The 27912-nt window shown below is 53.4% G+C and overlaps 2 protein-coding genes across 10 annotated transcripts in view; one reads left to right on the forward strand and one right to left on the reverse strand.

Moving 5' to 3' along the window:
- The first annotated feature begins 50 nt into the window (after positions 1-50).
- On the forward strand, positions 51-27810 carry CTDSP2 (CTD small phosphatase 2). Of its 3 annotated transcripts, none has more exons than XM_033866377.1 (8): positions 51-369; positions 18081-18229; positions 20046-20084; positions 20518-20619; positions 21221-21277; positions 23447-23539; positions 23662-23847; positions 24053-27810. In XM_033866377.1, exons 1-8 carry the CDS (start codon positions 66-68, stop codon positions 24176-24178), a joined length of 1056 nt encoding a protein of 351 aa, XP_033722268.1. In that variant the 5' UTR covers positions 51-65; the 3' UTR covers positions 24179-27810. The 3 variants fall into 3 exon arrangements, with proteins under 3 accessions (XP_033722268.1, XP_073644544.1, XP_033722269.1); XM_033866378.2 differs by lacking the exon at positions 51-369 and adding an exon at positions 3251-4302; XM_073788443.1 differs by lacking the exon at positions 20518-20619.
- The window catches only part of TSFM (Ts translation elongation factor, mitochondrial), a 37272-nt gene continuing 28786 nt past the window's right edge, over positions 19427-27912 (reverse strand). For 2 of the 7 annotated variants that reach the window (XR_012324331.1, XR_012324328.1), the window contains 2 exons: positions 21275-22731; positions 19427-20886 (listed from right to left, as the gene is read on the reverse strand). Coding sequence is in view for 2 of the 7 variants with exons in the window: in XM_073788440.1 (XP_073644541.1) it covers positions 22130-22731 (602 nt within the window). In the remaining 5 variants the exon portion in view is untranslated. Of the gene's footprint in view, positions 22732-27912 lie in introns of all 7 variants that reach the window. The other 5 variants (XR_004528920.1, XR_012324330.1, XR_012324329.1 and 2 more) reach the window with 5 other exon arrangements.

A 27912-nucleotide genomic window follows, 5' to 3' on the forward strand; every position in this document is an offset into this window, starting at 1 on the left:
CAAGAACATGGATGTGTTCTGTTTGTAATAAAAATTTTCTTAAAACATTTTAATGGAACATTTCAATGACATCAGAGGGTCAGGAAAGGTCTGTCTCTGCCCAACCCTGTGTTTATTTTCTGTGGGGAAAGGGGCAGGGTTCTGGAGTGAGCGTGCACCTCCCATGGAGGAAGCTCCTTCAGCTATTTCCCTTTCCCAAACCTTGGCTCAGGAACAGCCAGTCCAACCGGAGGAGCCATGGGAGACAGGAATGGCACTCCTTTGAGCCACACCCTCACTACCCCACTGCCTGCACTCAGGTGGCGGTAGGGGCAGGAAGGGGCTGTTGCTTCCAGATTGCCTCTCAACAGCCTTCCGGTAGAGGTAAAGGTAAGATACGGGGAAGAAACAGGTAGGTGACCAGAGATAGTTTGTAAGCTTTCTCTTGGGAGAGGTGTTAGGCCCTGAGAGCCCTGGCCTCAGCTGTCACCCTTGAACCTAATTAAACGGGGCCCACCCAAAGTCACACAACCAGCAACTGGCCCAGGGCCTGGAGGGAGGAGGGTATTTTTGAGGCTGTTTGAGGCAGAAGTTAGGCCTCCCACTTCCCCAACCCCCTTAACTGTAGGAAAGATGCCCATCATGACCCCAGACAGCTTTCTGGGCTAAAGACCTGTAATCTGGGGACAGAGCAGTGAGAAGCCCATGGCATCAAGAGTACAAGCCCTGCCTGTCTGTGTTCCAGGCTCCAGTAAAGCTGCCATTGCTTTTGTAGTTTCTGGGGGCACAGAGGTGCTCACCAGGCTTCACAGGGACCTTCCGTCGTCTCACTCCTCTGCCCTTGGTTCTATTAGCACCCCAGTGCCTCTGGTCTTAGAAGGGTTCTGTGTGTTTTCTTAAAAATGAACCTTTCTTTGACCTCAGAGCAAGAGGTGCTTGAGGGCCACCTCCTCTGTATCTTTCAGGGACAGCTAGAGCCGTACACACGGAAGGCGTCCACAGCACACAGAGATGAAAGCAGTGTGGTTCCAACTATGGGTCACAACCTGGTGGTGGGTCATGAGATCCATTTAGAGAGTCATGACCAGCATCTTAAAAAAACAGAATACAATAAATAGAAAGTATCAGAGTGCATGCACATAGCAAGGATAAGTATTGTCCCATGAAACTTTTGTTTCAGTTATCTCACAACAAAAAATGTATTTCTTGCTGTGTGTCTTACTGAACCCCTGGTTCAGAGCACTGGTTAAGACATAGACTCACAAATACATAAAGAAAGTCTGCCTGCTCTGTGTCAGGCACTATGCTAGATCCAAAATGAATAATACAGTCTTAATCCATCTTCTGGTGGGGAAGTCTGTAAGCAAACTATCTGCAAGAAATGATGCTAAGTGCTCTGAGAGAGTACGTAGGAGGCTATAAAGCTCTGGCTTGAGAGTGGGTATCTGGGAGGGCTTCCCAGAGGAGGTGATGCAGTCAGAGTTCTTAGCAAGAAAAGACAGTGACCAAAAAAAAAAAAGAAAGGACAGTGACTAGGTTCTGGTATCTCCTCCATCTTATAGATAGGAAAGGAACTAGGTGAAGTGTCAAGATTCAAGTCTTAAAGTCAAAAGAGAACTTCTAGGGAGTTCCCTGGCAGTCCAGTGGGAGTCAGCGCTTTCACTGCCGTGGGCCCAGTTTCAGTCCCTGGTCCGGAAACTAGGATCCCGCAAGCTGCGTGGCGTGGTCAAAAATAAATAAATAGATAAATAAAAAGACAACTTCTAGTCCTGCCTCCTCTTCTTAACAAGCTGTGAGACCTTAGGTGAGTCAGTTAACCTTTCCAAACCCTGTTTCCTCATCTACAAAATGGGCATATCTGCTCTGTCAACCTCGAAGCAATAAGAGATCAAATGTGACAGAAAATGTATGTGAAAAGTACTTTGTAAACTATAAAAGGGGGAGGGATTGTCTCTATGGAGGAGGAAAATTACAGTGTAGAGAGGTGAAGTGTCCCGCCCAACACTACAGAGTGGGATGGGAGGGGTGGGGGGGAGCAGGTACCCCTCAATCCTCAGTCCTCAGTTCCTGCCTGCACTCCCCCCTCCTCCCACCGCAGCAGCTTAACTACCCCACTAGAGGGTGGGGGGAGGGCCCCAAAAGGCCCCCTAGCAACCTCTTAAAGATTTACCTCAAAAATCCTTTTCTATTCATGACCTTTCGACCTTCTGACAAAGATGGGAGGTAAATATGTGAGAACTCCTCCCTTTCCCCTTCTGTTAATGAATTAGGATCTACCCAAACTCAGTGTTTAAAGTTACATAAGCATCATTCAGATCTGTACCAGCTACTTTCATTTTGGAAAAACTGCATTTCCATTAAAATGGTGTTATATAAAAAGGTTTTATGTATGTATGTGTAGGAACAGAAGGAACAGGTACACGTGAGCACTGTGAAGGCACACAGGCACATACACATCACAACCTCACCTGTCCTTATGGGGAGCAGGTGTTTGATAGTTCCTGGTGAGTTAAGATGTGACCCGCTTGCTTGTCCTCCAACCCCCAGTGAGACCTGGTGCATGTTGGGCAATGGGAACTGCAGCAGGAAGGCCATCAGCTGCCCCCACCCCCCCCAGGGACCAGAAAAATCCTGACCTTCCTGAAAGTTCCTTCCTTGGCAGGGTGAGCTCCATTGAATCATAAACTACGGGGGTTGGAAGTAGCTCAGAAGTCACCCAGTGCAATCTCACTGGACAATACTCTCACCAGCCTTGACGTGAACAGCTCCCTTTCTCCCAAGGCAGCCCGTGTCACCTGTGGACAGCTGTAGCTCACTGGAAAAGACCTGATACTGAGCTGAAACCTGCCCTTCTGGAGCTCCCACTTCTTGGGAACAAATGTGTATCCCTCACCTAGTATCTTGAGCCGGAGGCTCACGAGAGCCCAGGAGCGAAAGGTGCCTGGGGCCTAAAAGCAAGGAGGGAGGGCAGCAAGAGTCCACAGAGCTGAAGCTCTACCCTTAAAGACCTCTATCCATCTAAACTGAGGCTGGGATTGTGAGGGAGGGGGAGCGAGGCGGGCAGGGCTGGATTGGGAGGAGGGGAAGAAAGCGGGGGAAGACTTGAATGGGAATAAGTGAGTGGCTTTGAGCAAAGCTTGGCTCCTTAGGTCTCATTTGAAGTGGGGCGGGGGGGGGTCAGACCATCCCGAGGTCAGTTACAGCTCTCATTCTCTGAGGTCCTGAGTCCGCCTACACACACACATATCCCTTTCAGGGTTCGATGGTTGTACTCTTATGTGAAACAGTGGGTCCACAATTCGAGCGCCAAATAGAAGGTAAAACAACTGTCCGAACCCTCTCTCTCATCCTGGCCCGACGTGAGTTAGGCTTCGCGGCTTGCTCGGTTACCGGAAGGGCGGAACCATTCTACCTTACCCACGTAGAACTGCACAGACGGGAACACCCCAGCACAAAGTAGGGAAACGTGAGCTTTGGAGTGTCCTTTTAAGTAGTTGGGAAGGGGGTGTGGCCGAGGAGGCTGGGAGGCCGCAGCCCGGTGAGGGGGGGAGTGGCCCGGGGGCGTGGCCGTAGCGTCTGGAATGTTGTTGGGTCCTCGCACCGCATAGTAAGGAGGGGTCACGCCCCTTTTCTCGGAGGGGGCCAATCGGAACGCCGGAGCGGTTTCAAGTCTCCCCTGCCAGCCTGCCCGCCCGCTACCCCACCCCCCTCGGGGATTCGCTTTTTCCGTAACAAAATTGCAAAGCTCCGGATGTTCCGCAACCCGGGCCGCTCACAGGTGGAGGATCCCGGGGCCTATGACGGTGCTTCGGAGCGGGAGGCGCCAGCGGGCTGTAGAGAGGCCGGGTTGAGATCCTGGAGGCGCGCGGGGGTGGGCGCTGCAGCCGCGGGTTGTTTATCTGGAGTACGGAGGGGAGGGGGGAGCCTGGAAACCGCCCCGTGTCCCATTTCCTCCTCTTGTTTTCGCTCCGGATTCTCCATGTTGGACCCAAACTGAGGAGCCCGGAGCTGCCGCCGGGGGATCGGGGCCGGGGGCAACCGGGGGAGCCGTTGCCCGGGCCTCCCGCTCTCCGTACAGGCCGCCTCCCTTCCCGGCCCAGGGGAGGAACAAGAGCAGGGATGTGAACAGCAGTGGGAGTCCGAGTCTCGGGAGCCGGAGCCGGAGCGGGCCCCCGCCCAGGCCCCCCAGCCCAGCCCAGCCCAGCCTGTGCGCCCGCGCGTCCTCCCGCCCAGCCAGCCCGGGCCCGCGGGATTGTTAGATGGAACACGGCTCCATCATCACCCAGGCGCGGAGGGAAGACGCCCTGGTGCTCACCAAGCAAGGTAGGGGCAGCAACTTCCCAAAACTTTGCGTCGCCCCCGGGCGGGGAGGGGGCTAGTACAGCCCAGAACCCGAGTCTCGGCCCCAGATCTCCCGGGGCTCAGAGTGGGGGATTCCCACCCGACCCCCTACTCCATCCGCCTCTGCGACCTGGTGCGCACCCAGGCCCCGGGGAGGGTTGCGCGGGGCCCCGGGCTCCCAGCGCCCGAGGGGGAGGGGCGTCATCCGCGCAGCTGTCACTCTGTCCTGCACTCCCTCCCCCCGGGCAGAGAGACAGAGGGGTAAGCGCTCGTAGCGCGAGTCCACTCGCGCCCATCCTCTCCAGAGTTGGGGGGTGGGGTCGTCACTTTCCGCACCAGAGCGCGCTGCTGCCCCAGGACCGCGGGGAGAGAGGTGGGGAGGGGAGGGGAACGAGGGGGTCCCGGACGATCCCGAGCTAGAATGGAGCCGGGACTGGAGTCCAGCACTTCCCAGCCCCCACCCCTCCCGCCCCCAAGCCCGAGGTTGCTCAGGCAGTGGTCGGTGACGGCGTCCGGCGGGACTTGGGACCAAGTTCACCGCCCGGAGGCGGGGGCGGCCGCGGTGGGGGAGGGGCCGAGCTCTGGCTGACCGGACTTGGTCCGCGCGCGGCCCTGCGCTCGGCCTGGGACCTCGGCGCGCGGGACTCTGGCCCGGACGCCTCCTGCCTCTTTCGCTGAGCAAACAATCGCGACCCCGAGGCCCGGCCGGAGCCCCTCCCTGCCCCGGTGCGCTTCCCCGGGGCCGCCGCCGCACACACACAGCCGCGTTTGTTTAGCCCGAGATTGGTGTCCCTGGTTATATAATTCGCCGGATGGCATCAGACCCGGCGTGTTTCTGAATCGCGCCGCGAAAAAGTGCGAGTTCTTCGTGGGCAGCGGCTCGCGGCCCCCGCCTTCCTGCGGGTCGGGTGGAGACACGAGGGGGGTCGCGGGCCCTCTCGGGGGCAGATTTGGGGACCGGAGGGTGATGAGGCCGAGGCCTCTCCTGGGGGCGGGGGAAAGGTTGAGGCCTGAGGGTGGAATCTCTGAGTTTGGTCACGGTGGAGGCCCCGAAACTCTTTTCCCCTCCCCCACGTTCTTCTTCGGGGCCTTGAGGAATGTGTCTAAAATAGTGGACAGAATTTCCGCGGGGAGTAAGGACTAGCGTTTTTTTTCTGGAGAACTTCCCAGACTGGGGCCACTTGGCCTGAGGCTGGGGAGATCACGCTCTTGGGCCCAAATTCGGAGCGTCCCTGCCCTTCCCCTCAACGCCCCCAGAAGAGGGCAAGAAGGGCCAGTGCTGCACTTGAACATATTGAGGCCTAGAGCCTGCGGGGGGGCCCAGCTGTGGAGCCTGGGTATAGCCCCACATCCCCGTATTTGGCAACATTAGTCAGCAGATCATTTATTTCAGGGGTTCCCGGTCCCAAGGAGCTCCCCCAACTTGCCTAGGGGCAAACGGGTGGCCTGGTGGTTTCAGCCATTCCCTAATTCCCCGGTGCAATGGGGGGGGAGGGGGGCGGCAGGGTGTAGTGTGTGTTTCCTGCATCGCTGGCCCTACTTTCAATAAGCCTTGCCTGCTCAGATCCCAACCCCCGCAAAAGACCCTGACCCGATGCTCTCCTGACTGCATCACTAACCAGGCTACAACTTCACCCCTCTACTGCCTGCTCAGCTGTGCTGAGGGCTGAAGAAGGGAGGCTTTCTGTGTTTATAACTTCGGACTCTTCCCGCTCTCTTCCTAACCTCATCTCAGGAAGGGACTCCAAGTGCTAGCCAGAAATGAAGAAATGTGGATGTGGAAGGATTCCAGAGGGGGCAGTGTTGATGAGAAGGGAAAGAAGAGTCCTGAGCTTCCCTACTCTGGTCCTCTCCTCCTGGTGGGGCTCAGGAGGGTGCCTTCCCAGTGAGGGGACCACACCAGGAATGAGGGAAAGCTGGACTTCTGAAGGGACAGCTTACAAATCAGAGTTGGAAGTTTCATCCACCAGGGCAAGTGGTAGGGAACAGAATAGATGACAGTAGAAGGCAAGCAGCTGGCTTCTTGACAGTGTTCAGCTGCTGATGTTGGTTGGATTTTTCTTAGAGTTATGTTTTTCGTTTTTTGTGTGGTTTGTCCTTCAGACTTATCCCTGGAGGAATCTGAATTCTCAAGCGGACAGCTTGGGGTTCTCTTTCCCCCCTGTGTAATTTGACTGCATTCCAGAGAAGACATACTTTCTTCCTAGGCTGCTTGGGCATCCAGCAACCAGCAAACCAACTTTCTGAATCCCTCATCACTTACAAACAAATCCTGCATCTTTAAAAAAATAAAATAAAATAAAATAAAAGTAGGGGTGGGGAGCAGATGTTTTATTTAGCTCCTTTGGAGTTCCGTGCCCTCTCCCCTCCCCACAGTGTCCCATTTCTAGGCTCTGCCTCCCTTTGGAAAAAGGGGAAGGAGTACTGAGGCAGTTTATTAATCAGTAAATTTCTAGAAAAATACAAATTGCTCCTAGCATGGGCGGTTTTTTAGTGCAGTTGTTTGCCATTGCAGGTTTTTTTTTTCCTCTTTTTTAGCATTTTGTTCTGGGAGCTTTAAGGCTGGCTGGGTGTGTTGATGATTCAAAAGTAATTATAGTAGGGGAAGCAGAACAAACAAAGTTGCTGAAAGCATTGATGATAAAAGGACCCAAATTGGATCATCTTCCCAAACAGAAGGGTGAAATGGCTTCCTGGTACAGCAAGGATAGGGGTGTGTACGATACCAAAGTAAAAGAGAAAAGTTAATATCAGTGTGGCCAGAAAATGGCCATTTATTGCAGCCCCATACGAGGGTGTCGCCCCATTGCTGGGAGATTGTGCCTCGGGCTTCGAGGCTAGATGGGGAGAAACCAGGGAAGTGGGCCCACCTTATAACCTCCCCGTGTGAAATGAGAGGGCTGAGGCAAGTTCCTCCAGAGCTTGAGTGACCCACAGCCCCTCTGGGGGAGTTGGGACCTGTTTTGTTTTGTGAGGCCTGAGCCCCTTCCTTTCAGGGAGGGGATGATGATGCCTTGAGTTGTCTTTTCACATGTAGAACTGAACAACAGGTTCTGGTAACTGAGCACCCCTAAGAATTAGGCAGGTGGCAGGTTTTTCTAACTCTTGCTTTCTCCCCATAAGGGAGAAATTCTGCCTCTCTCTCTCATGTAAAAGCTTAAACACCTTTCGCTGTGGTTGTAGCTAGGCCCTTACCTTGAAAAGTTTAGACCAAGTCTCAGCCTCCCTGGGGCTTTCCTCCTTAGCTTGTTCTGTGAGCATCCAGGGTGTGTGTGCGCAGCTGGCTCCTCCCGCCCCACTGGAGCCTCTCCCCTCCCTGCGCAGCCTCAGCCTTGGCCTCTGTGGCTGCTGAGTCTCGCTCCTCTGTCTCCTTTGGAGTTGTTCCCCCATCTTGGAGTGAGGTAGGGGCTTGTGTGGTGACTTAAGCTTGTGTTTGCTCTCTCCCGAAGCAACCCAAGGGAGCCCTGCTAACTCAGCAACAACGTTTGTAAATGCCCACCATCCCGGGACTGGGAGTTCGCAGTTCTGCTGCTGAGTTTAACTTGCAGAGCTTGCAACGGACCAGGACTCAGGAAGTGCTGTGAAAACCCCTTGAGAGACGGCAAGGGGTGGTAGTGTCCCTGAATCCTGTCTCCTCCTTCTCAACTATAGGGGTCTTAAAGAAACTGGGTGGAAGAGAGGTCCCGTTTCATGCTCTCGGTGGGACCTTCCAAATCCCTCATGAACACGGACTTTGTTAAAACGGTAAATACGATAGAAGTCACATTTCTAGCCAAGGTGAGTTGATGCTCCCAGCCTTTCTGTGGAAAATTAATACACGTGTTCATAACTAAGCAAGAGAAAGACAATACATATTTATATGTAAGTATATATCTCTTCCCCTTCTCCTCAACTTTCTTCCTCCTAGCTTTTGGGTAAGTTGGGTTATTATCTTTTATTACCATCTTGGGAAGTTTGTCTCTCAGGGTGAAGAGGGGATTGGGGGGCAGGGGCAGCAGTTAGAAGTGTTCAGAAGAATTGCTCCAGGAGCAAAATTGGTTGCCTCAGGCCTGGATGCAAATCCCTATTTGCAGTGAGACTTGACAAATCACTTTACTGTGCTGGGTGACTTATCTATAAAATAGGAGTATCGGTCTCTACCCTTCTCCAATGCCTTGTACTTAGCAGATAATTGATAGATGTTAATGTCCTTCCTTTTTAGACAGCTAGACCACCACTCTGGTTCTCCTCCATTCCCCCAAGGACATAGTGCAAACAGCACACGGTCATGTGGGTTTTATTGTTAAAGACAGGTGGCCGGGGGTCAGAGGGGACACTAATGTGAGGGCTTAGGCCTTCTGGAAGAATCACCCTTTGAGACTGACAAACAGCCTTGCTGCACAGACCCCTTCTTTGTGCCCCTGTTACATAGGATGGGATTTTATGTGAGTAGCATGTGCCTTGCGGCTTTTGCCATCCTGCCTGGCGCCTGGGCATCTGGGATGGGAGGAGGCCGGGGAGCCACGCACCTCCTATGAAGAGTCTCTGAAGTCTAAACCTTGTGAGCAGTTGCTCGGCCCCTCAGAAGTGGATGTAATGAAGACTTGAGACAACTGTGTGCTGCGTTCTCTTACCGTCTGCATTTGTTTTGAGAGTTAAAGAACCCAGTGAGATTCAGATTTCTTTAAGGAATGCTAGTAACAAGGAAAGAAAAAGAAGCTGGGATTTTGAAGAGAAATAGATGTTCTTAAGCTATGTCTTTGCTGCTGTGGTTTTGGGGTATAACCTTGAGAAAGCACAAACTCAGCATTAAATTGCTTTTCACCCTGTCTCAGGCCAGCCAGCTCGGGAAGCACAGAATTAACTCACTTGTCCTGCTGACACTGGGTTGGGTGTGGCTCTGTCATGATTCCCTCCCTCTTCTGAAATGGAGGAATAGTTCCCAACTGGGATGCAGATGAGCTTATTAACGTGCAAATCTTATGAAGGAACTAGTAGAAATCAAAGTGGAGAAGTTGACTTAGAACTTGAAGCCTCTCTGGACCAGAGGCCAAATAGAACAGAGTTTCTTTGTCTGGCAGAGTGCCCAGCCCTTCAGGTCTGAGTGTGCCTGCACCAGGTCTGTTATTACAGAATGGGTACTCCAGCGAGCACATGGCCTTCTGGGCAGGAGGTGCAAGGATGTCCTGTTTTATATTCGTCAGCTGTTCTAAGGGTTATAGCCTTAAACCCGATCTCTCAGTGGACCTGCTGGCATTTCCTTTCTTTTCCCAGGTGCGTCGTCCTCCCCTCCCACCCTGCCCCCCACCCCAAATCAGGCTTTGCTCTTATTCTCTCTTTATTCACTACCTTCTTTTTCTCTCTTGACATATGAATAGTTTTCGCATCCTGTAGAATTTGCTCTTTCCCACCCACACAGTTCTCAGGGAACAAATGTGGCCCCAACCCCAATGAGAGCCAAGCAGATTCATGGGAAGGCTCAGAGCACATACCGCTGGTGTGTGGAAGTGCCTTCCCAGGACGTGGGTCCCAGCTCTTCTGCCTCCATGGCAGAATGGGGCTAGGGCTCCTCCTTCCCAGGAACAGGGACCTGCAGGAAGAGACAGGAGGCTTGGGTGTTTTGCCTTGTGACGGATTAGAGCGAGTGCCCCTAGAAAGGAAAATCAGGCTCTGGGGTGCAAGTCCCCTGAGACCTGCAGAGACATTGAGCCAGTGAGATGTGGTGGGGAAAGGGGCCACGGGGACTCTGGCTGAATCACCCTCCAGTCCTGCAGGGGTTAGTCAGGGACCACTGGCAACCTTTAGACATTGGCTCCCAGCCAGGGACACACATCATAAACTCCTGTGACACTTACTAAAAATACAGACCCCACCTGGGTCTTAACTGAATCAGAGCATGAGCAGGTGGGCCGGGCATCCGTGTGTTCCAAATGCTCCCTGTGATTCTGACAGGTGTCCCTGGAGAAGAGCCAGGTGAGCGCAGCAGCGGCCCCAGCTGCCTGTTTAGCCCTGAGCAGGAAGAGTCCCTGGAGGGATCCAGTTTTCCTGTTTGTTAAAGATCCTGCGGCTCCTAAAGGGGAGTCCAAAAGTTTTCTGAGTGTGAATGGACAGAGTCGTGATCCCCACTTACCAGTAATGATCACGTGATATTTATAGAGCACTCACTGTGGGGCAGGCACTGCCCTAGCCTTTTATATCTATTGATAGTGTCTCACTTGAGCCTCACAATGACGTTGTGAGATAGGAATGATCCCCACTTGACAAGTGAGGAAAACCTCCGCTGAGAAACCCCAAGCACCTTGTCCACAGGAACGTGGCTGGTTCGTGTCAGCTAGGACTGGCTCAGAGTCAAACCTAACGCTGACCCGCACTGCCTCTCATTCGCGTTGCGCATTCCACTTTTTAGAGTGCCTGTTCAAGCTTTCAGGGGATCTGAAGCCACCTTGTAAGACACCATGCAGTGTAGACCTTTTCTGATCGGCCTGCGAGGAAACAACCCAGGGTGGTGGTGCCTTAGGTGAGACCACAAGGCTGCTTGAGAGGCTGAAGTGGGGCAAGAGCCAGGCTTTCTGACTCCAGCTCAGTGCTCTCTCAGCGGACACACCTATACTGGTGGGCTGGTCCCAGATGCAGCTGGGGTGTGGGAGGAGTAGGTGAGTGACCCTGTAGGTGGGACAGACTCCCTGGCAGGCTGCTTCCATTCCTTCTGCAGGGGCCAGCTATGAGAGGAAGGACGGAAGGAACCGGTTGGCCACCCTCAACGAGCGTGTGTGTGTGTGTGTGTGTGTGTGTGTGTGTGTGGTGTGTGTGTGTGTGTGTGTGTGTGTGAGAGAGAGTGTGTGTGACTGGGATTGGTTTTTGTGGAGTCCTGGAAAAGGCCATTTCCCAGGACTGACCCTGCCACTACTCCTCTGTGACCTCTGGAATGAGAAGAAATCTCTGTGCTCTCTTTCACTGTGAACATTTTGAGATTGAGACTGAGTGAGATAAAGGTATGAAAGTGCTTTGTACTGAATGACTAGCAGCTGAGATTTACTGAGCGTTTTACTAGGGTCAGGACACACCCAGACCGCATTGTAATTCTCACAGCTCTATGTAATATAGGTAATGTTAGTCTTTCCATTTTACAGATGAAGAAACTGAGGCCCAAGGCCACACACCTTATATGTGGCAGAGCCAGGATTTAAGCCTAAGTCCATGGCACCTATGTAACCACTCTGTTGTTCACTGGTCAGAGGAGAGACGGTTGAGGGTCCCTTGCTTTGTCCTGAGCTTTCGTTCTTCTTCCTCCATCTCACTCTCATGCATATGTCACCTAAAGCAGGCTTCTTAGCTGGAGAGGAAAGAGGCACTAGATTCTTCAGGTCTTCCACCAGACCCAAGCATTTCAGGAATCGGGCAGAGAACCAAGTCAGGGGCCGAAACAGCCACTAAGAGGGTGTTTGTGTCCTGCTGGCAGGTTTCTTTTAGCCTCCCGGCCTCCCACAGGGCCTTGCTCCGCACCTCCTTAGGAGGAGCGGGAGGCTCAAGGCGGGCAAGTATGGCTTCCAGTCCCCCACAATGACATCTCTGCTCTAGCAGGCATTGCATACAGTAAAACAAGGGCAGGGTCCAGCCCTTTGGGTTTTCCTGGATGGCATCTCAGGTCTATCCCTGCTGCTGCTGTGAGCAGATCACTTCAGATCACTTCCTGACATCCACCAAGAGCACTCTGGTGTGGGGCTGGGGGCTGAGTCTGCTGCTGACGTATCCGTGAGGAAATTGCTCTGGTCCAGGGCCTGTTGCTGCTTCTGGGAACCCACCCCCAGCCCCAGCATGTTTCTAAAATATGTTACAGCTGCCCAGGCGGGTGTTCTGCCAATAACTCTTTTAAAGGCTGATTTGGAAATTGACAGAGTATCTTGATCCTGTTTTAGAAGTTGCTAGGGATCCCGTGCTTCCAAAACTTAGTGCTTCTTGAGGGAAGGTCCTGAAGTTGAGGCCCTATGTTGAGATCAGTGACGACTGCTGGAGGGGCAGGGAAAAGGCAGGCTAGGCAGTGAGTGACCGGGTCCCCCACCCTCACCCCACAAGTGGCATTAAGGACCCAGGACTGAAAGAAGCCCTCCTCTCTTAGAAGACAGGTAGAGGCAGGGAGCTGTCCTGTCCAGGGAAGGGGAACTAATGGAGACGTCTGCGTAGGTAGGACGTCCTGGCTGCTGGTCGCAGGGAGGGTGCTAGTGTAGAACATGCTGGTGTGAGCCAAACAACATGGCTAAAACTACTTTTTAAAAGTCCATGCTGGGCTTCCCTGGTGGCGCAGTGGTTGAGAGTCTGCCTGCCAATGCGGAGGACACGGGTTCGTGTCCTGGTCCGGGAAGATCCCACATGCCGCGGAGCGGCTGGGCCCGTGAGCCATGGCCGCTGAGCCTGCGCGTCCAGAGCCTGTGCTCCGCAACAGGAGAGGCCACAACAGTGAGAGGCCCACGTACCGCAAAAAAAAAAAAAAAAAGTCCATGATGTCAACTTCACAGCTGCTCTCTGGAACTTCAGGAACTGGTGCCGAGCTGGGTGAGGCCCCCCGCGTTGTCACCTGAAGAGAGCAGTGTCAGCAGTTGCGCACTGTGGAAACTGGTACACCCTGCCTCTGGCTTCCAGTCTTTCCTGTGTGGGGGATGTCTAGGCATCTCTCACCTTCTTGTTCCCCTGCTGACTCACCTGATGGTCCAAGAGTCCTTCTGTCCACCTGGCGCTTTAGGGCCTGTCCTTAGCCAAGGCACAGATGCCCCTTGCTGAGGACCTGGGAGGACTCCTCTCCACGGGGAGCCCCAATCACATGCATCTTGGCTGCAAGGCCCAGGCAGCTGGCCAAGAAAGGCCAGAAATGCTCCAAATACTCTCCTTCCTCCAAAAGCTAAGGGGAGGGAGGCCCCTCCGGGAGGCCATTTTATAGTGATAGCCAGACTAAATCCTTTGCTGTGGGAGGAATGAGAGATGGTGGAGAAAGAAGTACTCTGAGAGATGAACCAAGAAAGCATCCTTCTACATGAATGGGCTTGTTAAAATCCGACAGCTTGAGAGCTTGCCTTCTGCCGAATCCCAGGCGGATGTGTGAGGAGCTCCTTTGCTGGGACACAAAGCTGTGTTGTTGGCAACAGTGATATCTCAACCTGACCTTCAGAAGAAGATTAAAAATAGCGTTGTCCAGGCAAAGCCAGTCTTCATCTGTGTGTGCGCGCATGTGTGTGTACACGCATACATGTATGCGCACAGGCTCCTTGAGAGTCAGAGGCAAATAGTATCCCCACCTGGTGCCTCTTGGGGGCCAGTGATGGTGGACACAAGGGGAGAGGGCATTCTTTGTCTCAAGTGGAACAACCTCACCTGCTTTCCTGTTACTTGCAGAGACCAGCCAAGGAGTTTGCAACTGGAAAACAAGTTTTGTGGTGAATTTGGGAGAAGGTATAGGGGTGGTTTTGACTTTCTGAAACCTGCTCACGATCAGAGTTCCTCTGGCACCTTTCTCATCTTCTGTTCTTGAGCTTCAACCACATGCTGGGTGGGTGGCCACAGTGTTGCCAAGGAGTGGTCATCTCCCCTTAGATAATGTGAAAATGAGCACGGCATTTAAGTTTAGTCTGCACAGTGCGTTACTGTGTTCAGTCAGAGTGGTCTTGCTGTTATCCCAGTTAATGGATGAGGAAACTAAGGCGCAAAGAGGCTGTGTGGCTGAGTAGTAACTGGCAGAGCCTGGACCCCAGCCCAGGTGATCCTGGGGGGAGGGGGAGGGGGAATACCTCCCACATCCCCACTTCTCTTCACATCCTGCCTCCATAGGAAGCCTCACAGCAGTGAGATGAAGGGGTGGCTTGGCTTCCCTGTTCTCAGCAACCTGCGCACTTTCTTCTTGAGCCAGAGCTCCCCCCGTTAGGTCTGTGCTGGTCCTTTCCGACATTCAGCCCCAAACCAGATGTTCGGAGCCGGGAGAACAGATGCACATCAGTAATGGAGCTTTGTGGTACCCACTGGAATCCTGCCCTCCCTCACTGGGGAAACCTGTGCAATGAAATCCTCACCGGCCTGTAAACCCTCTTGTGCCAGTGTTCGTCTCCCGGGAGGGGCCACTGCCCCTTCCTGTCACACACGGAGGGGTGGGGGTGACCTGCACCTGGCTGTCAGGGACACAGTGCTGAGCGCTGGTTGAAAGGAGTCCTTTGAAAGGCTCTTTGATACGAGTCTCAGATCCCTCTCTGGGTGTATCCCCTCATCCTTAAACCCCCTCAACAAAGTGGCTCTTGGACCAAGTCTCCTGGTTCACGTTCCTCCCCCCGCACCCACATTGTCCTCTTGATCTCCCAGAGGTATCTGCCAGTCGGAGCAGGTGCAGGGCCGGGGTGGCGGTGAAGGGAGCCTTGTACTATTTCACCCCTTACACCTTTCACGGACTGCCCAAGAGGACAGCAAAGGAGGGGGGCTGGACCCCAAACTGATCCTTCACCAGCCCAGCCTAGAGAGGAGTAGGGCACACACTTGAGAGATCTTAAGAGTGCACTGCCACTTCCCACCTGTTGCAGGAGTAATCGTACACGATGCCTGAGCTGTAGGGGACCCTACAGAGTAGTTGTTAAGAGCCCTGCCTCTGGGTTCAGGCAGATCTGGGTTCAGATCCTGGCTCTGCTGTCCTACTACCCGTGTAACCTCAAGCAGGTTACTTAAGCTCACTGTGCTTTGGTTTCCCTTCTGTGAAATGGGGGATTAGTGCTTAGAAATGGGTTTGTAGTGAGGATTAAATGAAGTAATGATGTCAAGTGTCTTGACACAGGCCTGGCCCATCACTGGTGCTCAGTAAACATGATCAAGGCCCAGAAAGACCGAGTGGCTTGCCTCAGGTGCCCAGCTCGTCATAGCCCACTTCCCTGTCCTCGTAAGGAGGGAGTCTTTCTGTTTCTAACTCTTCTGGGCGGTTGCAGACCAGCAAAGGCTTCCACAGGTCCTGGCTCTGTAGAAGCAACAAAGGCCCTAGAGGCCCCAGAGTTATTCACTCAGCCAGAGTCACGAGCACCTGCTGCTCAGAAGCCAGAGGCCAGTGAATGTACCCAGCTGAGGCCACTGCAGGCCCCGTCAGGAGGCAGCCATGTTAGGGGGAGGCTGAAGAGGCCCTGATGGCCACTGATTGTCAGTGGCAGTGTTTGTAAAGGTGAGGAGGACACACAGCCTGGAGAAGGACTGAGGGAAGTGGGGCCCCAGTGGGGGAGGGGGTAGTGAGGAACACCTGGGGTGCTGACCTTGCTGTTGTGGGTCTGGGGTCCCTTCCCCAGGCGCCACAGCTCTTTGCTCTGCTCTGAGCGCCTGCCCCCGGGGTCAAGGCATCTGTGGTCTCTGAGGCCCAGGGGCTGCCTGGCCGCATTGTGTTTTAAGAAGACCTCATCCCCTGCAGAGTCTGAACCAGCTGAGGAGCGCCCCTGCCCCCTCCCAAGCTCCCTGTCTGAGGCTGGAGCGCTCCTGCCTGTTGGGCCTCCCGCAGGGGGCACCGGCGAGGCCTCTCCACGGCCCCAGCCAGCTGCCCCTTTCAACCCCTGCCTCTCAGGATTACTCAGCCTTCACAGCGTCTGTCACTAAGATGCTGAGTGCGTTCTTGATGGCCTCTCTTCAGGAAAGGCTTGGGCTGTGTGGCCTTTTAAGAAAGGCTCAGTGCCCGGGTTAAGCTTCTGATTGTGGTTCTGCATGAAGAAACCGTAAACCAAAGGAAAAGGGATGGTTCAGCTTTGGTCTTAGAGCTTTGTGTCAGCGTCTGCTTGCGTCCCTGGGCTCGGAAATGAAGGTGGGCCGTACAGGCAGGTGGAGAAGCTGTCCTTTCCTTCCGATTTCTGGATAGATTATTCAGAGTAGGAGAGGGTCCGAGGAACCTCTCATCTTGCTGTCTTTAAGTACTGGGCTCTGCTCTCAAGTTTGTCTCCTGGACTCAGGGGCCTTGGGCGAGGCCTCCAACGCAACTTTTTCCTTCAGGGCAAAATCCCCAGTCCCTGGAAATCTTGACTCTTCCAGCAGGGCCAGGAGCTTGAGAGTGATATCCAGGTTTTTACGCTAATTGCTGGGGAAGCCTGAACATTTTCTAAAAGGTTTCTAATGGTCATACCAGTGTCAAGGGATCTGTCTGACCCAGGGAGGGAAAGGAGAGAGCACTGGACCAGACGGACTGGGGTGCCCAGCCTGCACCTGCAGGAAGCCCTCAGCCTTCCTGTTGAGCCACAGCTGAGTCGGTTGTCCTGGGGCAGTGCTGGCTGCCCTTTGACTGAGGGTCAGCGGCCTCACCTTTGGTCCAGGGAACAGTTTGGTTTTCTCTCCTCTCCAGGGGCTCAGGCAGCCCAGTAACTGGGTGTTTAATGGCTCTCCCATCACCTCTTCTGCCAGAGCCGCCTCCGTGCAGGTACAGCATGTACTCTGAGGACTGAGCCAGGGAGCTTGGCCTTGCTGGGGTGGGGGGCTCACCACATTGCCCCCCCTTTCCCTTCTTAAACCCAACAGCACGGGGAAGGTTATCCTCAGTGCCACGTTCTGTCCCCCCCCCCACCGCCCCGCCTACATAAAGGCAGAGACATTTCTGGCACTTACTTCCCTGCACAGGAGTTTGCCCTGTGCTTTAAAGCCGAGTGGGGTGGATTTCATCCCAAGGCCTGGCCCCCGCCCTGGCCCCCGGAGAGGAGACCTGTGGCTGAGGACCATTCTGGCAGCGGTTGTGCGGCGCCACCTCCTGGCCACAGTACCCATCCTGGCTCCCTGCTCATCCTCAACAGTTGCCGGCACAGTTCCTGTAAAATAAAAGGAGCTTGGTGGGGGGAGGGGAGGAAGGCGGTCCAAGAGGGAGGTGTATATACACATATAGCTGATTCACTTCACTGTACAGCAGAAACTAACACAACATTGTAAAGCAGTTATACTCCAATTAAAAAATAATAATAATAAAAGGAACCTGAAAAAGACTTTCCGAAGTCCATTTCTGGTTGATCCTGTAAATGCCTGTAGCTTTTTCTATCAGCTTGGCCTTTCTGGGGCTGCCTTGCCAAGCCTTCTATTAAAATGGCTTTGTATTTCCAAAGCCCAAACTGTCAAGGCAGGACTTGGCAGCTGTAGCCGAGAAGCAGGGACGTCAACGCAGAACCCAGCGCTGGATGTATGTGTCCCAAGAGAGTGATATGCCTGTGGTCTTTGAGGGGAGGGAGTGTTAAGGAAAGTGACTGGAGTGTGGGATGGACGCAAGGGTGTGAATGAAACTTGTAGTTTCTTGGGGCTGAAGCTGTTCTATTTTCTAGTCTGTTGTTCTAGCCTGGGCTCAGTGCTGCCAACTAACTGATTGAAGGAAGCTGACCTAGAACAGGGCTGTAGCTGCACCGACTTGAAGCGGTCTAGCTCACTCCCTTCTCTAGAATGGGTAGTGTTCTGGGAACTGGTGTTAGGGAGGATTTTTGTGAATTACCTTGGAGTGTTCCCTCAGTGTGCTGCTACCACAGTAGATTCTACAGCTGGCCCCAGCTCTCAGCGCCCCTTCACCCCCACGGAATGAAGAGCAAGTTTTCTGCAGTTCACTTCCCAAACCAGGGACTGGGCATTCCTGCTGTTTCTAGTTTACAGAGAAGATGTTGGAATAAACATGTACATTTCACCATTGACTGTATTTGGTTGTTCGCCAAGCACGTGACTTGTGCCCCAATGGAGCTTATAAACTAGAGGGGATATACCATGGGGGTGGGTATTTGTGGACAGACGCCCTGTAGCTAACGCCTCTGTCGTTCCCTCCACTCTAGGCCTGGTCTGCAAGTCCTCTCCTAAGAAGCCTCGTGGACGTAACATCTTCAAGGCCCTTTTCTGCTGTTTTCGCGCCCAGCATGTTGGCCAGTCAAGCTCCTCCACTGAGCTCTCCGCATACAAGGAGGAAGCCAACACCATTGCTAAGGTAGCTGGATCCAGGGTGGTGTGATGCCAGCAAGGACGGGACTGCTGTGAGCGAGTGGGGGTCCCCGCAACCACGGCAGGGAGACAGAGCAGCCTTGCCTGAGTTGGAAGATCTGTGGCCTGGAGGAGGCCCTTCCTCTGTCCTTCCCATAGTGGTCCATCTTCTTCCTGTTGATTCCCATTTGTGGTGTGGGCCATCTGGGTGTCCCTGTGGTTTCTGAGGGGCCCCGCGGTCCAGATCCTTCCAGGTTCCAGGAACCGTGCAGGGTGCTTTGCGTAGGTTGTCTCATGTGACCCACAGCAGCCCTGCGAGGAGAGCCACAGGATTCCCCTCACAGACGGAAACTGAGACTCAGAGGGTGTGTGTAGCCGCTGAGTAGTTAATGGTTAATAAGTGGTAGTATCAGGGTTTGAACTCAGATCTCTCTGGTTGTAAGTCCTGTGATTGTTGTTTTTTATTTTTAACTAAGCAAAAATACCTTCCAAGTTACTAGGCTTTCAGGGAACCAAGGAATTGAAATTCTATCACATTCTTGATAACCCCTTCCAGCACTATCACCTGTACCTGTGAGAGACATTTGGAAATGTGTGGGTGTCTTTGATTCTTATAATTACCAGAAGATATGTCTGGCATTTCAGAGGCGGGGGACAGAAATCCTCCTTTCTGCAGTGCCATTTGTACTTCTTTCTGAAACACCAAGGTTTAGCTGTCCTTCCTCTCTTTCAAAACCAGGCTAAAGATACGTACATCAGTGAAAAATCACCTCATTATCCAAAAGGGGACAATGGTTAAATGAAGTACAACATGACGGTATTAACCGAACTATTAATTTTTACTAAGAGTTCACAACAATGTGGAAGAGTATTGAGTTGCAACATTAAGTCAAAAAGCAGAATGCAGGGCTTCCCTGGTGGCGCAGTGGTTGGGAGTCTGCCTGCCAATGCAGGGGACACGGGTTTGTGCCCCGGTCCGGGAAGATCCCACATGCCGCGGAGCGGTCGGGCCCGTGAGCTGTGGCCACTGAGCCTGCGCGTCCGGAGCCTGCGCTCCACAACAGGAAAGGCCACAACAGTGAGAGGCCCGCGTACCACCCCCCAAAAAAAAAAAAAAAAAAAGCAGAATGCAAAATTATATGTCATGAAGAAAAAAGACTGCTTGCCAAAGCAAGCTTGAAGGAAATGCACTGAAATGCCAACATTAAGTTTTTCTAAGTGCTAGGATTTTAATTTTTCTTCAGGGTTTCCATTAAGGTCACTTACTTGTTACATTATAACGTTTTACTTATTAGCCGAAGGCGGGAAGAGGCTTTCTGAGCTCTCTGCACTCTACCTCCCCTCACGTTTCAGGACCCACAGTGTGGGCTCACATTGGCTTACTTGTGCTTTGTAGGGGCTCAGTGCACCTCCCCCTAATCGAGGCCCCCAAGGAGGATGGAGAGAACACATGTTCTCAAAGAGAAGCCTGGGTTTCGGGACTAAGCAAGAGGCCAGACCTCCACAGTGAGGAGTTCCGATTTTGATTCTGCCTCTGACTCTGTGTCCCTGCGTCAGCTGCTTGAGTCCCCTGTTCCCTTGGAGAGGCAATGGCAGCTGAGAACAGGGACACTTCCTTCTCCATCCTGCATCAGGCCGAGTGTGGAAAGAAGATTTTGGCCCCTTTCCTGCCCAGCTCTTAAGGAAAGTCACTTTTGTCGTGTCAGAGCTTTCCAGGGGGCTGGGGTCTTGGGGAGAAAATTCCCCTCCAGGCCTGAGTGGGCTTTAGACAACCAGGAAAGGCATTAGTGGGCTGGCACTGACCACCTTCTTTTCTCCCGTAGTCGGATCTGCTCCAGTGTCTCCAGTACCAGTTTTATCAGGTATGTGAATCTCACAGGGTATGGCCTCAGAAGCCCCAACACCCAGTGATACCTTCTAACCCCATGCCCCATGCGGTGAAGCCCTCATTCCTCTGTGTCTGGCTGGCTAACTCCCTGCCCTTGGAAGCTGTTTGTCCCAGATATTTGCTGAGGGCCCACCACGTGCAAGGCATTAGATTGTGCGGGGGACAGCCGGTATCCATCACCAGCTCTGGCCTCCAGCTCCAGTATCCGGATCACTTCACAGTCCCAGGCTGAAGGAAGGAGCCAGCTCAGTCTCTTCTTTCTCTACCTCTTGGCCTTTAAGTGTCGCCTCTCTTGGGTTGAAGTAGGGGGCTTCCATCTCCTCAGTGGGCCCAGCTCTTCCCAGAGTTCTATTGGGGAAAATTAGTCTTTCTTGGTGGCAGATTCAGTAGCCTGGCTCTGGTTTTAGATTCCAGGGACCTGTCTGCTCCCGGAGGTGACAGAGGAAGATCAAGGAAGAATCTGCGTGGTCATTGACTTGGATGAAACCCTTGTGCATAGCTCCTTTAAGGTAACTGGACATCTGGAGCTCTTCTTACACTCGTCCTGGGCTGTCTTGGAAGCCTGACTGCAGGTGCCAGTGAAGTGGCCTAAAGTTGATGATGGAAGAGTGATCAGAAGTAGGAGGGCCGGCCTCTGGCATTTGGCCACAGTCGCATCACAGATACCTGGAGGCCCCACCAGAGAATGATGTTGAGTGGGAGCCCCTGCTCTCCGCAGTTGCTGATAACAGGCTACAGCTGCCCCCCAGCCCCGTCGCAGCACAGCCACCAGGGCTCTGTACAGGGGTACAAAAGAGGGGTTAAGTCAGCCTTGGGCCATGCCCCTATCCATTTTATCAGGATGTTTGTTAATTCAAGAAAGCCCAGAGACTGTCTGAGCTCAGGTAGAATTTGCAGGTGGTGGTAAGTAGGGAAAACCAGAAGGGGTGTCGCAGCCTGTACTTGGGTGAGAGCCACTTAGTTGGGACAGCAGGAGCTTCCTAGGGCCTCTGATATCTGTCCCTCCCCACCCCGCCCAGGGGGTGGAGCACTGGCTGTGGCAGGGACTGGGGTGTGGCTGGGCTCTTGTCCCTTCCCACTAGCTGACTCATTAACTCTTCTGCCTTCCAGCCAATCAACAACGCTGACTTCATAGTGCCTGTAGAGATCGAAGGGACCACTCACCAGGTGAGCTGCTGCCAGGCCACGCCCAGCCCAGGAACTCGGGGTCTTCTGCTCCTCGGGGCTTGTGTTCCATCAGTTGATCCTTTCCTGTAACTTCAGCCTCTCTGCTTTTATTGGTAACCTTTCACATTCGAGGCTTTCGCATCTTAAAAAATGCAGCCCCTCATCCCCCTCTAGCTGTCACTTTTTTTCTCTTTGCAGCCAAGCTGTTTAAAATTAAATTATTTAATAGTAGTAATAGCTATCATTTATTTATCTCCCCTGGTCCTACTGAATGTGACCAGCACTGTTATATGACTTAATACATTTTCTCTAAAGCTGAAGAGTTGGTGTATCTGCCTGTTACAGACAAGGAAGTCAGTACTAGCTGTTTTCTCTCCTCCCCTGCCCACCCATTCCATCTAGCCGGTGAATTTCTTTCTCCCCAGAAAAGGCATCTCCTCCTCTGTAAAGCTTTCTCCAATTCCCCTCCCCTTGGGGTCCCTACACTGGATTCTGCCACAATACATACTCAGTACACATCTATCAAACAGCGCTTGAATCTAAATAAGGTGAGGCTCTGGCCCTACACAACCTGCTCAGTCCAGGGTTAAGGATCCTGTGGTGTTGATAGTCAGATAGAAGAGTTACTTGTAGGGAGATGGGGTTTGAGGCTTCCATGGGTGGTCAGCACTATCCTGTGTCCATTAGAAGCTTTCTTCACCCCACCACCCTCCTCCCACCTGAGGTGCTCTCCCAGTCCCAGTGCTGGACTCTGCACAGCAGCTCTTTACAGTCTAGTTGAGGGTATAGAGAAATATACAGAACCCACAGATTTTTTAAAAAGGCGTATCTTCAAACACTGTGAACTCCTGGCTAACAAGGAGAGGTGTGAATAATGGAAAAGGGATGACATTTACATGAGTGGGGGGTGGGGGTGAGGTGTCTACCTGCAGAAGGTGCGTTTTCAGCAAAGAGTGTTGAGACGATGCCAAGCTTGATGAATAGCCAGGAGGAGGGAGGGACTTGTTGAAGGTTAAAGAAATGGTAAATGAGGGCTTCCCTGGTGGCGCAGTGGTTGAGAGTCCACCTGCCGATGCAGGGGACCCGGGTTCGTGCCCCTGTCCGGGAAGATCCCACATGCCGCGGAGCGGCTGGGCCCGTGAGCCATGGCCGCTGAGCCTGCGCATCCGGAGCCTGTGCTCCGCAACGGGAGAGGCCACAACAGTGAGAGGCCTGTGTACCGCCAAAAAAAAAGAAATGGTAAATGAAAGGAGGCCCGGTTGTGGCTACCTGGAGCAGAGGGTTCCTGCAGCAGAGCTGGGAGGGGTCTGGTGAGTCGATGGCCAGTCCAGGCCGTCTCCAGGAGGGAGAGTCAAGGCAGGCACATACACTTGAGCAGGGAGTGAGCTGGATGAAAAGAACTTTGAAGGAGTGGTTCCAGTAGCCCCTGTGTAGGCTGGCTGAGAGGAGAACACCTGGATGGAGACAGGGAAGCAACAGACAGCAGGCCCATGAGGGACATGCGGCCAGTGAAGCTTTTAGGCCATAATGTGCAAGGTTATGAAAGGTGGACACCAGGGTTAGGGGTGGCTGTCAGGGGCAAGCACAAAATGGGGGCGTCACTAGAGCGAGATGCTGCAGGGTGTCAGATCTGTGGTCACTGAGGGGAAAAAGTCACTTTCCCCTGGTGCATTTCAGAGAAGCTCTGCGAGGGCATGAGGTTTCAGGAAGTATCTGCAACCCTGCCTGATGGGGTCCTGGACTAACTGTCCTGTCAGAGCCAAGGACAGGAAACTCCCACAGAGGCTGTGGCTGGATTCAAGTAATCCAGGATAGGCTGTTTCCATCTGTGAGGCCTATTCTTGATTACTTGTTTCTGGAGGCAGCTGATGGTTCGCCGCCGGAAACAGATGGCTCCTGGGACATTAGGTGTTTTTGTTTCTTCCTGAGCTGGGTCAAGGTTGGGACCACTGAGCCGGCAGAAGCCTGGTGAGGAGGTGACGCTCGTGCCCTGGTCTGCGGGGCAGAAGGCTTCCAGCCAGGTGGTCCCAGAGGCTGGGGTGTGGGAGTCCAGACAGAGTAAGGTCTGAACCGACTTACTGCTCTTTGTGTAGGTGGTGATGGTGACCGATGCCGTGAGGCTTCACCCTCGTAGGGATGCCTCCAACAAGCCTTTCTGCTTTTCCTCAGGTGTACGTGCTCAAGAGGCCTTACGTGGATGAGTTCCTGAGACGAATGGGGGAACTCTTTGAATGTGTTCTCTTCACTGCCAGCCTAGCCAAGGTACCTGGGGGCAGGAGGGGAGTAAAGAACTGGGAGCAGGTGTGGCAGCTCCTTGCAGGTCACAGGATGCCACGGGGAAGCCAGGACTGCATCCAAACAAAAAGCTTCTGCTCTCTTCTCAGTATGCTGACCCTGTGACGGATCTGCTGGACAGGTGTGGGGTGTTCCGGGCCCGCCTGTTCCGTGAGTCCTGTGTGTTTCACCAGGGCTGCTATGTCAAGGACCTCAGCCGCCTGGGAAGGGACCTGAGGAAAACCCTCATTCTGGACAACTCGCCTGCTTCTTACATCTTCCACCCAGAGAATGCAGTGAGTGGTCCAGATACACCCATATTGCAGGGATTGGGAGAGTCCCTGCCCTGGAAGGAGGAGGGAGAAGGGGATGGTGGTGGAACCATGGGCTTTACCAGAGGAGGGCACCACCCCAGGTGGACCAGCCAGCCTCCGGGGGTCTGGGGCAAGGGAGGGAAGCAGTGGCGGTCGGGAGACTTAACGCTGCCTTTTCCCTCTCCAGGTGCCTGTGCAGTCTTGGTTTGATGACATGGCAGACACTGAGTTGCTGAACCTGATCCCAATCTTTGAGGAGCTGAGCGCAGCAGAGGATGTCTACACCAGCCTTGGGCAGCTGCGGGCCCCTTAGCCTTCCCTGCTGCCAAGCAATGGCCATCCCAGTAGGGGACTTTCCTACACTGTGCCTTTATGATCAGCCTGACAGAGCGGAATCTGGAGCATCTCACCAAATGAGACCTGGAAATAGAAGTGATTGCAAAGAGCTTTAGGACAGGTTAGATGCTGAGTGGGCAGATATCAGACCAGCGATACCAGAGCTGCCTGCTCCCTGAGTTGGGTTCCCGAGATGTGAGTAAGTGTATTTGTGTGTGTGTGTGTGTGTGTGTATGAGTGTGTCTTGCCTTCAACTGTGGTCCCGGGATATAAGTGTTTCAGGTTGGGGGAGAAAGTGAATGATCAAGACTCTCCCCAAGTTAGTTTGTCTCCTCTCCTGTCACCCTGAGAGCCACCGAGCTCTATAGGGATGAAGACCATTGAAGGCTCCGTCGCCAAACCTATGGCCTTTCCTCAGCATTGTAAGGCTTATGCCACGGAGAAAGGTAGGGTCAGAGGCTGCCTTCGGGTGCCCCAGGCACACATCTTCCTGAAGCCTTTCTCTCGCCGACTGCTGCAGACAGAAAGACGACACTTCTGGGGAGATGAAAGCTTGTATCCAGAACTGGTAGCCCCAGGGGCCATCAGGTCCTGTGGCCCAAGGGCTGCACTAGCCTCTGGCCGAGTGCCTGGCTCGGGCTCTTTCTGTGTCTCCCCAAGGCTTGGGTGCCAGGCCTGCCTTCCTCACCACCTAGCCATAGTCTTGAACCTGTGGGGAAGGAGGTCTTCTCCCTGCCCTGGAAGAGGACAGAGAACTGATTTCCGTTCTTTTGACTCTGTTTTAAAATTCTCTTTCGAAATATGGAGTGTTGGGCTGTTTTGTTTCTGACAGAGCTACAGCCCTGGGCCTGAGGTGAACGTGGGAGGCCCTGGTGGTGCAGGGAAGAGGAGAATCCCAAGGGCATGAGTGTGTGTGTCCCCTTGGCTTGTAGGTCAGCTGGGCTCGGGATGTGTCCCGAAGTCTGCTCTTCAGGCATTCTGTGCTGGTGCTGCCGCAGGGACTTTGTCCCCAAGCCTGGGAAGGGCGCTCTGGGTCCCACCCACCTGTTTCTTGGGCAGGGCTCTTTTCTCTCGTGTCTTCCCCCAGGGCCAGGTGTCTTCGTCCTTCCTGGCTGTTGCTTTTTCTCTCCAGGGTCTCAGGCACTCCTGCGTTTCCTGGGCTGAGGGGCTGGGTGTTCTCACCGTTTAGTTTGCCAACGTAACGCACGTGCCTCCTGCCAATGGTAACAGGTGTGAGTGAGCTCTTCACACACCTGCGCTTTGCGTGTCTCTTTGCTTTCAAAGTTTCTTAATAGTGAATGCTTTAAAAAATAAGTCACACAAAGGAAGTTTCCCCAGGATGGAAAACAAAAGGGGAAGTGCTGCTGTAATTGGGAGCACAAGGGATCCCCTAGAGGGAGCCCCACTTCAGCATCACTGCCTTAGCCATGGCCTCCCCTCCCTCCGTCGGGCGGGAGGGGGTTCCTATCCCCCTCTCTGTTTTCCCTGGAGGCAGATGTCACAAAGCATTTGTAAGTTGCTTCAGGTGCAAGAACACCGCCCACTCAGGACTTACCCCCATTATCCTTTTCAGACTGGCCACACACTAGGGCAGTGTGAGGAGCTAGCCGGGACCAGGTGGTGGAGCAGCAGCGTGGCGTTCTGAGCGCCTAGCATCCTTCTCTAGCATTGTGATGCCACCTCCCCTCCTTGTCCCAAGGTTGTGAGGCTTTGTCTTTCCCTTTGGTGTCACATGAGTAGAACAGGGTCCCCAAAGCCCATGTGATCATTTCCCAGGCATCATTCCCTGGTGCCTGTGGGATCCTGCTTCATGCAGGTAGGGGAAGAGGGCTCCAGGGCTGGCCGGGAGCGACACCTCCTGAAGGAAAGTGGGAGCTTCTGATTCTAAGGCCCTGGCCTAGGCCTCTATCCTAATATTGCAGGAGGGGCCTCTCTCCCAAGCCCCATCCTAAGGATTAGCCCTTGGGCCAAGTCTGCCATGGGGTCCAGCTATGCTTTTCTGACTAAATAAGCAATAAGAGGCTCTAAGCTGATCCAGTTCCGAGGCCCCTTTCTGCCCTGCTTTGGGTCTCCTTGCCTCCAGGTGAAGGAAGAGCTGGTGCCACCCGCTTTCCTATCAGACTTGTCCAGGTGTTCCAAGGGACTCATGACCAGAGCCCAGGATGGCTTGGTGGGAGTGTCCCCGCTGCTTCTGCATGAAGCCTGGCTCCATAGGCCTCGTTCTCGCCAGAACCCTGCCCTGCCCCCACGCAGTTCCTCACCGGAAATGCCACACCCCCACTCACCCTCTCCTCCCTTCCCTGGAGAGGCAGCTCAGCCAAATAGGTCTAGGCAGGGTCCATCGGTGTGGACCAGAGCCAGCCTGAAGTCATTATGCACCTTCTGGTCTCCAGTTTCACAGTGTGTTAGGGGCAAGAGATGACTGCAAGACGTGCTCCTTAGAGGAATCAGGCCAGACTCAGTTTTGGAGGAAGGCAAGCTTGAGAGGGAGCCAGTTCACCCCAGGATCTCTTCCGGGGTTTCCTACCAGCCCTTCCTGTTTGAGGCTGGTCTTCGGGAAGCAATAGGCCACCAGGCCTGGTCGACCCCAGTTCACGCCGTGCCAGGAATCTGCCCACCTGCCAGGTTCAGTTCTTTAAGGTGCCTCTTCAGGGACACAGTGTGTCTCTCTGATTGGGCTTCTAAATCAAAAGCCTGATGTTCGTGTCCCTCTCATAGGGGGAGCTTTGGACACAGGACCGGTTTGGAAAGGGTCAGGTAAGAGTTTCCACTCTGCACATTGTAGAGGGGACACTCTGTAGGTCCATGGGTCCCTTACTATAGCGAGGTTGAGTAAATTTGCCTTCAGTTAACCTGGGACCTTCTGTTTAATTCCCTCCTGCCTCCCAAAGATTTTGACCATTTTACAAATTCACCTCTGTTAACAGTGGCGCAGAAACTTCTCTGTGCTAAAAGCATGGGAAGTCTAAAGGCAGTCATTCCCTGGGAAATGGATCCCGTCCTGTTTTGCTACCCCTACCCCGTTCATGAGGCCTCATTCAATAAGGCAACCCCCCCGTAAGGCTGTCCTGTATCCCATGTCCCAGAAAGGTCAAGTGTCTGTGGAAAGTAAGCCTGTTTTCTCCTTCAGGTCTTCAGTCAGTTACTTGCCACTACTGTCCCTCAGTCGCCTTTTTTGTAAAATGGGGTTTTAGTTTTGTCCTTTTATTTTAATACTGGTAAATACTTGCATTCAAGCAGGGGAGGGAAGGCAGGGGTCTGGCCCCCTGCACCATTCCTGTACTGCTGTGGGGTTTGCCCCTGGAGCAGACCCTCCTCTTTGCGCCCCGTGAGCTTCTTTGCTTGTAGTATCTCAGATTTTACATGTTCCACGTCGTGCCACGTAACCCCCTTCAAGATACCGTTTGGAGGGTGGGGGAGATCTGCTTCCCAATGTGACTGGGCTGTGGGGTTCTGACTACCTTGCTCACAGGTTCATGGTTTGATAAACTTGTATTCAAAAACTTGAAATGTAGGACGCCATTAAGTGTCTGTTTATATTTTTGGAATATTTGTACTACTTACAATTAATGAATAAAAGTGGGTTTAAAAAACCCATCCGTGAATGGGCACTGCCTCCTGACCCTCCTGTTGTTCATTCGGGCACTTACCCCCCCTTCTTCCCTTAAAACGCCTCTGTCATGACGAGGCTGGAGCGCCCAAGCTGGGGGA

The sequence above is a fragment of the Tursiops truncatus genome, chromosome 11, assembly GCF_011762595.2.
Source record: "Tursiops truncatus isolate mTurTru1 chromosome 11, mTurTru1.mat.Y, whole genome shotgun sequence".
Lineage (NCBI taxonomy): Eukaryota > Metazoa > Chordata > Mammalia > Artiodactyla > Delphinidae > Tursiops > Tursiops truncatus.